At 33.5% G+C, this 15,096-nt stretch overlaps 1 protein-coding gene across 5 annotated transcripts in view; it reads right to left on the bottom strand.

The window, feature by feature from the left end:
• Positions 1-7,448: 7,448 nt before the first annotated feature.
• toy (twin of eyeless) overlaps positions 7,449-15,096 on the bottom strand; it is a 35,561-nt gene continuing 27,913 nt past the window's right edge. For 3 of the 5 annotated variants that reach the window (XM_017140809.3, XM_070218012.1, XM_017140811.3), the window contains 6 exons: positions 14,686-14,862; positions 12,667-12,749; positions 10,605-10,859; positions 10,398-10,546; positions 9,887-10,086; positions 7,450-9,824 (listed from right to left, as the gene is read on the bottom strand). In XM_017140809.3, the coding sequence (XP_016996298.2) occupies positions 9,730-9,824; positions 9,887-10,086; positions 10,398-10,546; positions 10,605-10,859; positions 12,667-12,749; positions 14,686-14,862 (959 nt within the window). In that variant the 3' untranslated portion in view covers positions 7,450-9,729. Of the gene's footprint in view, positions 9,825-9,886; positions 10,087-10,397; positions 10,547-10,604; positions 10,860-12,666; positions 12,750-14,685; positions 14,863-15,096 lie in introns of those variants that run through there. The other 2 variants (XM_017140810.3, XM_017140813.3) reach the window with 2 other exon arrangements.

Here is a 15,096-nt window from a genome sequence, read left to right as displayed (position 1 = left end):
AAATAGTTTTGTTTTAGTTGGTATATAAAAATATATTTGTTTTGATCACAAAGTATTTCATTTCAACCAAAATGTTTCCGACCGCGGCAGGGCAAGTCGAAAGACAACTGTTTTATTTTCTTTTATTCTGTTAAGTTCTTTAGATAAATTAAAATTTTTCGTTCGATTTTACTTTAATTATCTTTAAAATAATTTAAAATGGATATCAATTATTGGGCTTAAAAATAAGTTTTAAGTTTAAATTTATAAACATAAATGTGTTGGTTGTGCAAAAAAATATACTACTTCAAAATATTTACAAAGGTACCTACTATTGCGTATGCTTATAAGCTATTTTTTCATATTCTTTAGGATAAAAGGCTTGATCATCCCCAATCAACATATCGCACAAAAATGCTATGATAAAAATATATTTATAACTTTAAAACGAATTTCACGGTAATACAAAATATGTTAGGCAATGCCTCCGGTAAAAATTGATAATTTTTGACGTTTATACTCAATTTTTATACTAATTAATCGGCATGAAGAATTGTAATATCCTTGCTCCAAAATAAATTATAATAACAATCAAAGGATCAGATAAGTATGTATAAATGTACTGAATCAAATAATTGTTTTATAGGTAATCTAAAATGTATCTAAACAATAAGCAGAGTGGAACAATAAATTAAATGAAATTATTTCAATACATATTCGCTTACTAATAATAATCGATCTAACAATTATCTTCTTGTTAGTGTCATAATGGCTCTATATAGTTTGCAAGGGTATATACATATATACAGAAGAATGTCGGTCTATCTCTGGAAACGTAACGTTGCACCAGTCTTACTATTTGTATTCTCTAAGTAACATTTATATGATAATTATGGTATTTTAATCTATGTGTGTGTATACGTGCGTGTAATATATTTGAACAAATATACATTTGTAAACTGTGTAAAATTGTCTTTGTTGTAAAAGAAATATTCGGATAGTACGGACACTGGCTTATTAAATACTTAATTTTTTACCTCGATTGATGCCTTATATAACTGTTTTCCACGAAAAATTTCCCGATGCAAGGATTCTGGGAAAACGAAATATGTATATCCCCGCAAGCGGTAAGAGAGCGAGAGGTAAATAGGTAGCTAAACCTTTTCAACGGGTCCTTTTTCATCGCGGTTCTCAGATAAGTTAAGGAAATACCGAAAAACTACAGTATCTAGAGGGTGAACTCCTTTGGCCGCCGCGCATAGTTTAAAATATATGGTCCTTGGTTGTGTCTGTACAGAAGCGATGTGGTAACCAAAAATTAAAAATGGGATGGAAAACTCAAAAACCAAGGAAAAAAGCCTGCAGGAGTTGGGCGCAACAGCGGTGTGGAAACAAAAAAAATTGAAAATTAAAGAAAAATCCCAAAAAACTTTGAAAAACGCATGCAGGAGTTGTGGAAATACGAATCGCCATGCCAACATGTCAACAAAGGGCATAGCAGGCTTAAGCAGGCCATCCACAGTCGAATATGTTCGGCGAACATGTTCGTGTGTTCATCGTTGGTGGAAGTGTTCGCGTTTAGATTTCATATAAATTGGTTCGACGTTTTGTTCGACAAAGATAGAAACGATTCTATTTTGCCTGTGTTCGCGAAAATGTTCGTCGAGCAAATTCGACTGTGGATGGCCTGCTTTACCTAAAGAAAACGGCCCCCAGTGATTTGTAAAAATTTTGAATCAGCGATGGTAGATAATTAGAAGGAGAATATGGATACCAATTTTCAAAGCTATTGGACATTTGGCTAAGGAGTAATCGTCTGCAATCCAAAAATGTATTTAAGCTTATATCTGACCAACGGAAACGCTTAACTGAAAATTTGTGATGAAAAATCAAAGGAATAAGAAATAGATCCTCGCTAAAGAAGCTTGGAATTTGTAAGACTTTTTAAAAGTTCAAAAAACCGCGATTAAAATTTTCAAAAAAATGTTTGACTACTTTCAAGTTTTGGCAACCTCACCAATTTTTTACAGTTCCTGTGTCTTTTAACCATTGAAATAATAAAAAAAATCATAATTTTATAGGTGGTGCAACAGTGTCAAAGAAAGGAAAAACTAGATTTCAAGTAGTTTTGTGGGACAATTTCTACAACATAATTTCTTCTTTCTTCAATTTCAAAACTTAAAAAAAAAAGTGGGGTGGCCGGCCCACTTTTTTTTTTTAAGTTTTTGAAGTGCACAGTACCAACTTGATTGCAGAGCACTTTGCTTCTAATATTTATTCTCATACCTATTTTGGCACTATCATCACTCTTTTGCCATATTTTGGCGTTAGAAAAAAATCACGAAGTCTATTTTATCTTGCGAGCAGAAAGCACGATTTGCATAATTCGAAAGCAGAAATATCTGTCTTTCCTTGGCCGATTACGAGTTAAAACAAGAGAGAACGCTATAGTCGGGTGCCCCGACTATCAGATACCCGTTACTCAGCTAAAGGGAGTGCGAAGGAGATGAAGATAAAAACTTTGATCCGCCGTAACTTTTTAACGAATGGTCCGATTTAAAAAATTTCTTCTACATTTCGTTAGCTATTTATAAACACAATAAAACTGCATTTTTACTTTTCCGAAATATTGAAATGTTTAAAATCGTATAAAAGCGATTGTGGGCGTTAAAGGGGGCGTGGCACCCTTTTGAAACAAACTTGCGCTGCGTAGGAACTCATAGAATGTGCATGCAAAATGTCAATCTTCTAGCTTTTATAGTCTCCGAGATCTCAGCGTTCATACAGACAGACAGACGGACAGACGGACATGGCTAGATCGACTCGGCTAGTGATCCTGATCAAGAATAAATATAGTTTATACACTCAGAAAAAAAATCGCCCTAAATTTTAGAAAATCGCCATACTTCGAAAATCGCCTTGAAATTCAGAAAATATTTCTATTTTTCAGAAATATTTTTCTAAATAATAATAAAAAATTTCCCTGATTAGATCAACTCCTCTTGTTATCCACTTTTAGAAAAATTTTCTGTTATTCAGAAATTTTTCTTTTAAACTAAGAAAAAATCGCCTTTCATTTTAGGAAATTGGCCCAATCGGTAGCCTAGGGGTCTAATGCGAGCGGATTATTTGTTTTCTACGCTTATATTCAGAAGCGTGTGTTCGATCCCACGTCGAGGCGGACATTTTTTGCGTCTTTTTTTTTTTTGCGCATTAATATGAATACTTTAATACAAATAAGGATTTAGGTAAGCTAACACACACATTATGGATAAATAAGATTATAAACCTAAAACCCAAGAGAACAGAATGAGAATGTACTTTGTACAGCGCCTCTCGTGATGCTTCCCTGGCGCAGCTAGTAGAGTGTTTGACTGCAAGCTGTGAGGTAAGGGGTTCGATTCCCGCGAGCGACCAAAATGTTTTTCTCAAGATAGTAAGTTATTTGATTTTTATGTTTATCATTAATAAATAATATAATAATTTCAGTTATTATTTCAGTTACAATTTAAGATTAAAAGTGTGTTTATGTACAAACATCGTGAAGTCATCCATGTGTTTAAATAAAGGAGAGAAAAATAAGTTGAGAAACGGGAAACCCAACAACAACACCCCACACCGACAGAGGGCTGGAGTCGGCATAACTCCCGATTCCCCGATTTTTTTTTCTTCTTCTTATTCAATTTTGCAAAAACTAACCCTAAATTTAAGAAATTTTTTTTCTAATTTTTATAAATATTTTTTCTAAAAGGCAAGGCGAGCTGCCTTTGGCTTAAAAAGTATGGCGATTTTCTAAAATTCAGGGCGATTTTTTTTGAGTGTAGGGTCGGAAACGCTTCCTTCTACCTGTTACATACTTTTGCACGAATCTAATATACCCTTTTACTCTACGAGTAACGGGTATAAAAATGATGCTTTCAGACCATAGATGACCCAGCGATACCATTTTTTAAGTCCAAAAGTAGGCTTTCGGTCAATGGGTAAGTTTGAAAAATACCATTCTATTTTTCGCAAATAGAGCCCAGTTCACTGGATTCAAAGTGGGATCTCCATTGAGGAATTCGCTATGAATTCTTTTCATTAACCTATTACTTTTTTCCAAAGCATAGGGGAGAGGTCTGTAGGTTGGTACACCTTTTGTTTTTAATCTGCCATTTCGACATTCACTTATGAAACTTAACGCATTTGGTACTGATCGAAAGGTTAGTCTATTAGCTTTAAAAAAACCAAAAAAATATTTTTTTTCCTTAGGGAAAACTGAAAAATTATTTTTGGTAGTATAACTCTTTAAGAATGTGTCATGAAAGTTTCACGAAGAAATTCGAACTATTTTGGAACTTATTCCAGTATGACGGCACCCATCTTCCTTGTGCAGTAGATATATTTCATTACTTTAAATGCGTTTTTCTCGAAACCATGTTTTTCTCAGCTGCGGATCGTGTATCTCAAAAAGTAATGCTTCGATCATCATGCTGCTTTTACGGAAATGTTTGTAATGAAATGGCCCACTGTCTGAACCTACTTTGTGTCGAAATTTGTACGTTGAAGTATTTTATGTAAAGCAAAAACAACAAGAAAAATAAGAAAAAAGATATTCTATGTAAGTTAGGTTCAGACAGTTTCTACATTATTTCTCAACAAAATAAATTTGGTTTCACAAAAATCGGATCTACACAGCGACCTGAAGACGATCCGCAGCTGGCCTACTTTTTATAAAAAAGGACTGACAAAAAAATTCCCACGGTCGCCATTTTAAAAGATATAAAAAAATTAAATTTGGTTTAAATTATATAAGAACTATGCCAACATGTCAACATGCCAAGTTGCAAACTTCCCGCACAAACCCTTATTGTTTAAAAAAAATCATGAAAAACTTGACAAATTTGCAGTTCTATATGTATCTCCCCCCTTAAGAACTTAGACCCAATAACAATTAAAATCAAAAGGCTCTTTGAACATTCACTTTTCCCCTAATATCAAAGAAATGTACTAGGCAGAAAGCGACCTCTGTTGGCCTAAGGCCTTTTTGTATGAAAAACGGGTGTCTCAACTTTGACTGTCACATTAAGCTGATTCTTTTTTTTAATTTGTTAGCAGTTAATATACTTATGTTTTAAATCTCTTACCAAGTTAATTTAAGGACGTTATTAATTTTAAATGGAATTTGGAAAAAAGTAGACAAAAACTTTTTTGGTGAAAAATGGTACACGACTCTCACAGCTTAAATCTGGCTAGAGCCTGGCTTATAATGTTTTCCCCAAAAGTTTTGTCACTAAAAAGGACTACAAAAAGAAAATAAAAACAATTTTCTTAGTAGAAAATTGAGTGTCTCAACTTACAGACCTCTGCCCTATACAATTTTGTGTATTACCTCAAATTTTTCATAGAAAGTAAACCTTTTTTAATAATAAAATTTGAATAGTATATACTTTGACTAAAATGAATCAAAAAATTTTAATTGTTTTGATGCATTCCTGAAATTTTGGCAGCCCTTCAAAGTCGGCTGTTTGATTGCATGCGTGCGAAACTAAAAAGCGCGGGAAAGATTTTGTTTACTTACGAGCGTGCCAAAATTGTTGTGGTTTAAAATTACTGAAGTACTAAAATTATGGAAAAGAAAGTCTAAAAAAGTCTTTGTTCATGTTTGATAATGTGTTCTTTGTGTGCGTTTATTGATGTTGTCCAAAAGGAGAAAAAAGCTACCCGTCTGTTGTAGATTATAATAAATTTTGTGCCAACTTGTACCAAAAAGTAACTATGTGTCATTAAAGTGCAAAGTGTATATACATATACTAATTTTATTAAGCTTTTTTGCTCCATTTTGCCCCGATATGTATAAATCCCACATATTGTAGCTGTGGTTGAGTTCGCCTATGAGCAATTGCTTGATATCTACACACAAAAAAATTTGCTTGGTAAAATTGACCAACAAAGATAGTTACGTAACTATTAAAATAGTTACGTGTATTTTGTTTTTGCTTTGGGTTTGTGTCTTTGCTAATTGTGTGTATTTTGTTGTTGTGAAATGACTATTTACTTAGTAGAATTGACAATTTTGCTGGTTGGGGCCTGTTTGACAATTATTACAGTTGATTTTACCAAGTTTTTTTTTTGTGTGTACATACAAAACAATCGTAGCGCATCTGCCGTTTCGAGAAAAAGGATGAAATCAACACCAAAGTGAGAAGCTTTCACCTTTACATTGATTAATTGATGTAGAAGACGACTGTTAGGAACATTTGTATACCCTTGTAGAGGGTATTATAATTTTAGTCAGATGTTTGCAATGCAGTGAAGAAGACGTTTCCGACCACATAAAGTATATATATTCTTGATCAGCACCAATAGCCGAGTCTATCTAGCCATGTCCGTCTGTCCGTCTGTCTGTCCGTCTGTCCGTTTCTATGCGAACTAGTCTCTCAGTTTTAAAGCTATCGCGATGAAACTTTCCCGAAAGTCTTCTTTCTGTTGCAGGTAGTACATATGTCGGAGCGGGCCGGATTGGACCACTATATCTTAAGGCTCCCATAGAAATATTCAAACAAATATAAGAAAATTCATTATAACATTGTAGGAAGTAGGCGTTTTGATTCTTGAAAATAGAAACGCTGAATCTGGAATCCCTGGAACTGCACCGAGTGAGCATTACTTTATCTGCAAGGCTATATAAGCTTCGGCTGGCCGAAGGTAGCTTCCTTTCTTGTTAAATGTAAAATACTTATTCATAGTCATTTTGAATGCATTGTAATTTTTTACTTATTAATATTAAGGTTAAGTGTTTAAAACATGAATTAAAAACATTTGTTGAATTAAACGAGTGCTAGCATTATTTATTACCGTACAAGTATCAATAAGAGGAAACCTATCTCATCGGTCTGAAACTTAGATATATTTTTATGTGCATCGACACTATCATACGTACCAAATTTGAAGAACCTAGCTTTAAAACTTTAATTTTCGTCGAAAAATCGTCTCGCTAGCCCAATGTGCTTTGGTGAAACAAACTTGCGCTGCGTAGGAAGTCAAAAAATATGTGTGGGTAATTCCATCTTTCTATCTTTTGTAGTTTCCGAGATCTCAGCGTTCATACAGACAGACAGACTCGTAGAGTAAAAGGCTATATTGTATTCGTGTAAAAGTATGTAACAGGTATAAGGAAGCCCACTCTAACGCCCACAAACGCCTTAAAATGAGTCTGACGACCACTTTTTTTAAAGATTCCGGAGAAAAATAAACGCAATTTAGTCGTGTTTATTAATACATACATATCGAACGTGAAATAAAATAATAGTATTTGAGCAGTCGCTATGCTGTATGCATATCTCCATCTCTTTCGGTCTTCCTTTCGCTGAGTAACGGGTATCTGATAGTCCTTGTCCTACCACCTGGAGCTAGAGTTTTTAATGCAGTGGACGTGAAATAAGTGTTTCAAAGAGAATAAATGGAAAACCGACCTTCTACATTGATGTACGATTTTATTAAATCCTTCTTAAGAACATCAGATACATCTGTATATTCTGAATTGTTACATTAATTTGTTCTAAATATAAATTTGAACCATACATAATATATATACGACTTTTATTATATAAACCTGAAGGCTTTTTGGGGAGGTGTGTTTATTTGGATGAGATGTTGGCGTATTTCCTTTATTGGTGTCAAGTTCGTTGTAATTCTCTTCGATCATATGTTATTATATGTATTCGTTCAACAACAAAACTTTTCTTGCACAAACGGTATAATTATTGTTGAAAAATTGCTCACAATTACAATTTTTCTGTAAATCTGTTTTCTCGTTTTAAAATAAAAAAATGAATATTAATGGAAAATAAAAGACCATTTTTTAATCATTATTTAAAAACACAGTCATCTAGTAATGAAATTTTAATTTTTGTTTGTAATTAAGCCATGTGTTTCTTTCCTATAATGCAATCCGATAAACTTGGGGTCACTTTTAATAACTATTATTTGGTTTTCACTTATTTACAATGTTGATAAAGGGTTGTATGTGCATGTATTACGATATTTCTGTATAAGTTATTTTTATACACTTGCAGGATTGTAAATTCGGTCAGATGTTTATAAGGCAGCGAAGAAAATGTCTTCCCTATAAAGTATACATATATATTTTTAAACAGCATCACCTGACGGGCTTGCTCATTTTGAAAAGTATCAACACGAAACTTTCCATTTCGATTTTTTCTATTTTTAATCAGATTAACTGGGACTAAGTTTACCTTCGTTGTTTTTTTGGCGTCCTTTTTGGAATGAATATATCTGATATCTGCCTCTATTGACTAGATCATTTTACTAATAACTGCAAGGGTATAAAAACAAGATTCCTTTTATATTTAAATAATATCTTAAAGTTTTATAAAATACGCCGTAAAAACATTTATTTTAAATCGTTTTTACGGCTCAGCTTTTAATGAAATTTGTTGCATGTTAAACAGGAAAAATTAATATTCGCTTTTATTTTTTTTTCCAAGAAAATAATTTTTAAAATTAAATTTTTTTTTTAAATAGGTAATTAAAATATTCTGTATCCGCATATTACATATTTTTACTTAAAATGAAATTATTATAATGCTTGATAACAAAAAAGCTGTCCCTAACTATTTTTTGATTTCTTGTAGGAGATAACAATATTAAAAACATAAAATATATTTTTGTCCATTTTTAAGGGAATAGGCGCAACGGGCGCTTTTAATAGTTGAGAGTTACAATATTTTTGTAAAGTAAAGTATAAAGAGTAAGTAAATATCCAGGAAAAGAGTTACGAACTCTAGAAAGTACTTGTGTTCTTGATCAGGATCATCATTAATATCCCTAATTGATTTTACCAAATTTATTGGTATGAGATCTCTGATACTTTATGTGCTAAACAATTGGGATTGAACATTCACATCTCATACGTCTGCGCAAACATATTAAAAAAAACTCACGAGGCCCACAGATTGTCAAAATATTTGTCAGCCATATTTATGTTTATGCATATAAATATCAGTAGTTTTATAAATAGATAGATAAAAGATAATCAGAAAATTAGTTTTTAACATTTAATATATAAATTTTACTTGTCGTTTACAATTTGTTGTCGGTGAAATAAATAAAAAGTGCTAAAATAAAACTCTTAGCAGATACGGAATTAAAAATAGAGGAGGTAAAGAAATATGGAGATATTTGCTTACGAAAAGTCGATGCGATTTGTTGGCCTTAATTTACTAAAAAGCGTGTAAGGAGGCCACAGAAAACTTGTAAAATCTGGAACTTGTATTTATTTAGAAACAACAGTATCAATAAAAATCAACTTTATTAAAAAGATCTTGAATGTAATGTCGCTTTAAAATCGAGTTTATTTAAAATGTCTTGCTTGTTCGCTCTTTGAATGTGCAATAAGGTCGGACTTGTGCCTCTTTAAATTATATGAAAATCCCGATGGCTCGCGTTGGGACTGCTAAATGACTCCGATTTGCTTGGAATACGTGGTGATATGGGAACTATAAGACCTTGGCCTATGACAACATCTACATCCTTCCCCGCCCCCACGTTCATGTCTAAATATCTTGATGAACAGCACATTGTCTGACTATTCAAACCCGGTGGGTTATTGTTGCTGTTTGTAGTTTGCATAGTAACAACTGAATGCGCTTTTTGGTGTTGATGCTTTTCCTCAACTGCATGTGCGGCAGCGATTGCAGCGGCAGTTGCCTTTGATAAAAGATCTGATGGCAAATTAAAGATTGACGATCACTGAAGACGTGGCCAGTAATTACTTCCCGTAAGGTCAGAAACATTTTGCGTTGAAATCTGGACAGGCACCGAAACGCCTGCAGAAATAACACCTGGAAAACATGTAACATTATAAATACTCGAAGATACAACTTCAGAACAGGCACAACTTTACCTGTATTTGATGATCCCATTGGACTGTTGGCATAAACACCATGCTGAGGTGGCTGTTGGTGCGCAGCCGCAGGATTGCAAGCTGAATTTCGGTGGTGGGGTGGTACATAGGGAGATCCCAGTGATAATGGATCGTGAAACATATATGGATAGGCGTCTCGTTGCTGCAAGCACGACGGCGTCATCGATCCCAATGATGAGCTGTTGCATGATGAAACATGTCAATACAATATATCGGATTCCAATCAGAATAACATAACATTTTAATATTTAAAATTATTTCATTTTTTTAAGCAAAAATACCATTCAAAACCATCAATAATAACTTTAAAAACTATATATATACTTATGATGACTTGATTCATTTTCTCTTATCCTTAACTTGATTCCAATTTTTTATAGTAAGTGAAGCAAATCACAACTCTTCAGCTTAGGACACATTTTGTCTTATTATTTAAATTAAAAATAACATAAATAATGTATTTTATATACATATGTCTTCGGAATCTTACTTGTAATTTTCAGCCATCGTTGCTATGGGTTGCGGGATAGAAGAGTACATAGTGTTGAAACCAGTGTTCAAGGGTAGCCGGGGGGCGACAGCCTGAAGTGGTGGACTCTCAGAGCTGGTATGCGCTGCACTGGCGTCTCCACCCAGAACCTATTAAATACGTTATTTGCAAATGTAAACTCATTTGGATCATCAAAAACCTTCTTACAGTTGGTCCATTCGGTGTTTCGGGTAGGGTATTGCTAATTATAGCTGATGATGTTCGTTCCGTTCCGTTGATTGCTGAGCTGGTAATGCCGGGTGTCGAGTTATTCGACGTTGCTACGGAGGAAGATACCACTGTTCCTGAAGGATTATTTGACGTGCTGGCTCGACCACTGCCGCCCACGTTATCGGCCGACCGCCTCTGAGTTCGCATCTTTTCTTCCCGTCGCCATTTGGCTCGTCGGTTTGAGAACCAAACCTGTTATAAATATTGTACAAGAGAATTTATTAATTTGAATACCCTGGGATGGTAACCTAAGCTTTGACTATAGATAAAAAAAACAGAAACAAACTAAGAACAGGAATAAGTAACACTGCATAGTAGCAGTTAATATTAGATCTAAGTATACGGATTGTTAAAACCGAAGGATTTAGCTAGATAAAAATGATTTTGCGGGGACACGATTCCGTTTTTCTGCTAATTATTAAAAAAAATTGTCATATCGCTGAACGAGGAATTTGTTGTATGAAATTAGCAATTTGTAACCTAAAATCTTTTTCATTTTTATAATATATATAATATAATGAATAATATCTTTAAATACACTTGCAAAGAGTGTTAAAATTTCAATCAGATGTTTGCAACACTGTGAAGGTAGTGTGTATGTCGGATCGAGCACTATATCTTATGGATTTTCGTTAAAAAATATAAAAAAATGCAATTCAAGTCACAAGACTATACTACTTAGAAAAGAGGCACCAGTTACTTTTTTTTTTTTTAATGTGAAAATGAAAGCATTTTATATGCCTGCAAATGTATAGTTTATATAGTTTTCAGTAATTCGGGAAAGGAAAATTGCCTATAAAAAATTAGTTTATTGAAAAAAACTCACAGTCTAATGAACCTATTACTTTGGTCACGCAGTTCAGTTAAAGTGCGCAGACACCCTTCGAATGCGGTTTTACTTGTAACATCACACAGAAGAAAAATGCGAACCGAAACTTACTGAGTACAAAGGGGTGAAAAAGAATTACTATACTTTTACGCTTTAATATTTTCCACTGTGACATTTATTGTCCAGCGTTATTGTTGAAGCTCCCACTCCAGCTGACATATTTCCCCTTAAGTCCTTCAAACAGGGTACATCCTGATTCGCCCCCGTTATTACTACTCAATGAGAAAAATTGCAAGGAGTTTCAAGTATTTTTACAGTCAAATTGTTTTTATTCACTTAAACAAATAATCAAGAGCGTAACGATGAATATTTCATCTCACTCTGACGACAAAAACATTGTGTAATAAACAACACAGTAGCCATAGGGGTGAACAGTAAGTTTGAGGGGTGATTTCTAAACCATCCGTTCCGTAGCTTACACTTGACTCCTGGAGTTAAAATGCTTCACAATTATATTACAAACTACACTTACAAAAATCATGCACCGAATTAAATCTCTAAGATTCAGACATAACCGAAGTACACTTATTAACAATTAAAGTTATAGTCTTTAGCCCAAATCTATTTATATGGATGATTTGGTGAACAAGCTTGGCCTTGCTAAAATTAGCTTAATTTCATGTATTCCTAGTAATTTTTAATCAATTAATTGCTGGGAGATTTGACAACTGTATTGTCAGGTCCGTGTCGTTTCGTTTCATACTTGCAATGGAAATACGACTTTTGGGAAAAAGTCATGCAAGTTACTTTAGAACTGACGCTTACATATGTAGAAGCGGACATGTCATGCTTATGAAGAATACTTTATAAGGTCGGAAATACCTCCTTCAGTGTGTTGCAAGCTTTGCCACACAAAAATTTAAAAAAATTCACATTTTCTCCAAAGGTATAATGTAGATTCCTGTTAATCAATTGAATGCTACATATGACAGCCTAATTTACAACTGCAAAGTTTTAAAAATAATTTAACACATATTACTTAAAATAAACAATGTACATAAGCTTAAATCGATTTAATAACTTTAAAAAAATCCGTAAAACTTAAAAAAAATTGAGTATAAAAAAAGGGGCTACAAACAGAATATAATTAAACAAAACTGAAAGACAAACCTGAATACGTGCCTCTGGCAAACCAATTTTATCTGCAAGTCTTTCGCGGGCAAAAACATCCGGATAGTGCGTTCGTTCAAATTCTGTAATGCACGTCAAGTAAAGGTTCAGTTACAAGATATACTTAAATTATTGAACAATACCAAAATGGACTGTTCATATATTTTTAAAAGCAAAAGTACTTTGTAAATGTTGAATAGTTTCTGTTCACAAAAGAAAAGTTTTCAACGACTATGAGACACATGCTACTCAATAAAATGATGATCTTTTAAGCGCAATAAATTGTTTTATTATTAACAAGAAAGGAAGTTAACTTCGGCCTGCCGATAGTCGTCTGATCCGGCTTGTTCCTACGTAAGTACTATCATCGCGATAGCTTTAAAACTGAGAGACTAGTTCGCATAGAAACGGACTGACTGACATGGCTATTGGTGGTGATCACGAATATATATACTTTATGTGGTCGGCTAGAAAATCACGGCTACCACATTTTTATACATTGCAGAGGGTATTATAGTTTCAGTCAAAAGTTCTTCACTGCGTGGCAAACTGTAATAGCTGTAATAGTTTCCGATATCTGATGATGCAGACTTGGAATATGAATGTTTACGATTGTGATGCCTTCTTTTTTATGGATATTTTGCTTTTTCTTCAGCTACATTGGATCCTGATCAGAAAATCTGCCCTGCTCTCTCCCCGGCTTTAAAATATGTTAGCTACAGAGAGTAAGCAAAGAAAATATCATTTACAAGAAACCTCTCGCAATGTTATTTAGTGTTTTAATTTTCTGATCGCTCTTTATAGATTTTAACTCCTATATTGGCCCATGGAAAATAAAGAAATATACATTTCGGTGTATTACGATTACAAATACGAACTGTTGCGTTTCTTTATAAATTTTTGAAAACGTTTAAAGGCAATTCGATAATTTGATAATTTTAATATGTCTTGTTGGTAAAGTACTCTGTTTCACACTATTTACAATGAAAATTACAACAACGAACTTTTAAAAACGAAGGGCGGAAACTCTACTATTATTTTTACCTAAGCTGTTTGAAATGTTGTTTCATTTTGTGTATTTTTCTCTTTAAAAAATCATATACATTTGGCCAAATAAACGGTAAGTATGTATTTGAACTAAAAGGGTATACAAACTTCGGCATGCCAAAGCTAACTTCCTTTCTTGTTATACCCTTGCAGAGGGTATTATAATTTCAGTCAGATGTTTGCAACGCAGTGAAGGAGACGTTTCCGACCACATAAAGTATATATATTCTTGGTCAGCACCAATAGCCGAGTCTATGCTGAAACTTTCCCGAAAGTCTTCTTTCTATTGCAGGTAGTACATATGTCGGAGCGAGCCGGATCGGACCACTATATCTTAAGGCTCCCATAGGAATATTCAAACAAATATAAGAAAATTCATTGTAACTTTGTGGGAAGTAGGCGTTTTGATTCTTGACAACCTAAAAACCAAAATTTAATAGAAACGCTGAATTTGGAATTCCTGGAACTGCACCGAGTGAGCATTAAACTATAGGTATTTACTTTATCTGCAAGGGTATATAAGCTTCGGCTGGCCGAAGGTAGCTTCCTTTCTTGTTTTAGAATGAAACGGTAGATGGTGATTAATGCGAATGGGCTATCAGAACACGTAGCGTTCCCTAAGCATTACATTTTTATAATTAAAAAAATATTTACAAATATATATAGTTAATCCAAAATATATATATTATAAACATAGCACAGCCACTTGTTTTTTTTGCGCTTCTAAGCTTATTTTTTATTATATTTTTTTATTATAAATTAGTTGCGGGTATCTCAAAGTCGTGTCACTCGAAAAAGAATTCCAAATGATTCTCAAACTAAGACAAATATTGTAAAAGTTCAATAATTTTTTCATACAAGGACTAAAAAGTGAGTTGAGGAACCAGTACTAAAATTAGATACATTTTTTTTATAACTTTTTAATTATTAATAAAATAATTTTCTTTTACTAAAACCTTAAATATAAGTTACCTTTTTCTAGACTGTCAATTTGCTCATTAGAAAACGAAGTCCTATTGCGCTGCAACTTTCTTTTCAGCCTCAAGCGCATTTGTGAATCCTCGTCGCCAGATGAATTATGTTCAGAATTGCCATCGGACGTACTATCGTGAGAGTTTGGGTGCGAAACGTCGGCTGTATATTGCATGTCTGAAACAAATATTAAAAATAAAATATTTCTTAAACACTTTAACAGCACATTTTTCGATTTGGGCAACTCAAGGCTTTTTAAAGCGCTGTTTTGCTCTTTCTTTTTTTGTATGACTGGACAGAGTTTCTATTTTGTTCCATTCCCAACACTCCCTATGTATAAAGTTCGCTCGGAACTTAATAAACTCGAAACACATTGCGAAATAACGTTAAAGTCAAGTGCCTCGGCTATCA

The sequence above is a fragment of the Drosophila takahashii genome, chromosome 4 (genome assembly GCF_030179915.1).
Source record: "Drosophila takahashii strain IR98-3 E-12201 chromosome 4, DtakHiC1v2, whole genome shotgun sequence".
NCBI classification, from domain to species: domain Eukaryota; kingdom Metazoa; phylum Arthropoda; class Insecta; order Diptera; family Drosophilidae; genus Drosophila; species Drosophila takahashii.
The sequence above is the reverse complement of the archived record's forward strand: the minus strand, read 5'-3'. Positions and strand labels throughout refer to the sequence as shown.